At 36.8% G+C, this 1268-nt stretch overlaps 1 protein-coding gene across 1 annotated transcript; it reads right to left on the bottom strand.

Annotated features, from left to right (window-relative positions):
- Positions 1 to 248: 248 nt before the first annotated feature.
- On the bottom strand, positions 249 to 980 carry LOC145122211 (uncharacterized). Its single transcript, XM_079057851.1, has one exon. The coding sequence runs from the start codon at positions 978 to 980 to the stop codon at positions 249 to 251; it is 732 nt and encodes a 243-aa protein (XP_078913977.1).
- Positions 981 to 1268: the final 288 nt, after the last annotated feature.

The raw sequence follows: 1268 nt of genomic DNA, 5'->3' as shown, positions 1-1268 counted from the left end.
ACCAATTGCTGTTAGAAAGGGCGAAACCTTACCCATATATCACATTCAACCCTCTAGGACCAGACATTCTATTGCGGCACTCCAGGCAATCGTGCGAGGACTTGGTCGATGCCATTTCTGATCCCCAACAGCTTGCTTTCATCCTCCATCAAAATCTTATGCATACACGTGGAGGGTCTCAATCCCTTGATATCCAAGATCGTCCAACCAATGGATTCTTTGTGTTCCATCAACACCTTGAGGAGTTTCTATTCTTCAAATTTGGTTAAGTGAGTAGAAATGATAACCAGAGGAGTCTCGTTCTTTCCCAAATAAGCATACTTCAAGTGTTGAGGTAGGACTTTCAATTCCAACTCCGGAGCTTGAACAAGGGAAGGTGGTAAGTTTGTATGAGTTGGAGGAAAATCAAATTTATTGATATCAAATCTTGTGGATTTCTTAACTTCAAAATTGTTGACCAACTTTTCAACTTCCGGATCTAGAGAATAGAGCTTCAATTTCTCAACTAGCTTCCCACAATCTAACCCTTTGCTTAGAATTATCTCCAACATGTCACCATTCGTCAACTCAAACAATTCATGGGTTAGTCGTTCAACATCAACAAAATATAAAGATGAAACGTCACTAGGATATATCATAGCATCATAAATATTAAAGTTTATTGTTTCACCATCAAATTCCATTGTTAAACTTCTCGCATACACATCAATTTTTGTCCTGGCCATTTTAAAAAACGGAGTTCCAAGCAAGATTAGAGCCGATTTAGAGGAAACTTGTTCCTCTAAATCAATCACATAGAAGTCCGTCGGAAAAACCAGTTGATTTACTTGTACCAAAACATCTTCTAGGACACCTCTAGGAAAAACACTCGATTTATCCGCAAATAAAATTATGACACCGGTTTCATTTGAAGGACCAACATTTAACGATTCATATATTGAATAGGGAATGAAATTAATAGAAGCATCACATTCAATCATGGCGCTACTAAAAGTAACATCCGTATTTTTCAAGGAAACGTAAACATTCCATGGTTTTTGCATTTAAGTGGATTTTTTCTTTGTAAAACTACGAATGCATTTTCGTTCACTGAAATCTTTTCATTTCCTTTCAATTTTCCTTTGTTTTTGCAAAGTTCTTTCAAAATTTTTGCATATCTAGGGATTTGTTTGATTGCATAAACTAATGGAATGTTTACCTCCACCTTTCGGAAGGTGTCCAAGATCTCTTTCTCCTCCACATTCTTCTTTGAAGGTGCAATTCGAAAG

The sequence above is a fragment of the Lactuca virosa genome, chromosome 6 (genome assembly GCF_052849685.1).
Source record: "Lactuca virosa cultivar CGN04683 chromosome 6, Lactuca_virosa_CGN04683_v6, whole genome shotgun sequence".
Taxonomy (NCBI): domain Eukaryota; kingdom Viridiplantae; phylum Streptophyta; class Magnoliopsida; order Asterales; family Asteraceae; genus Lactuca; species Lactuca virosa.
This window is presented reverse-complemented; position numbering and strand designations above follow the sequence as displayed.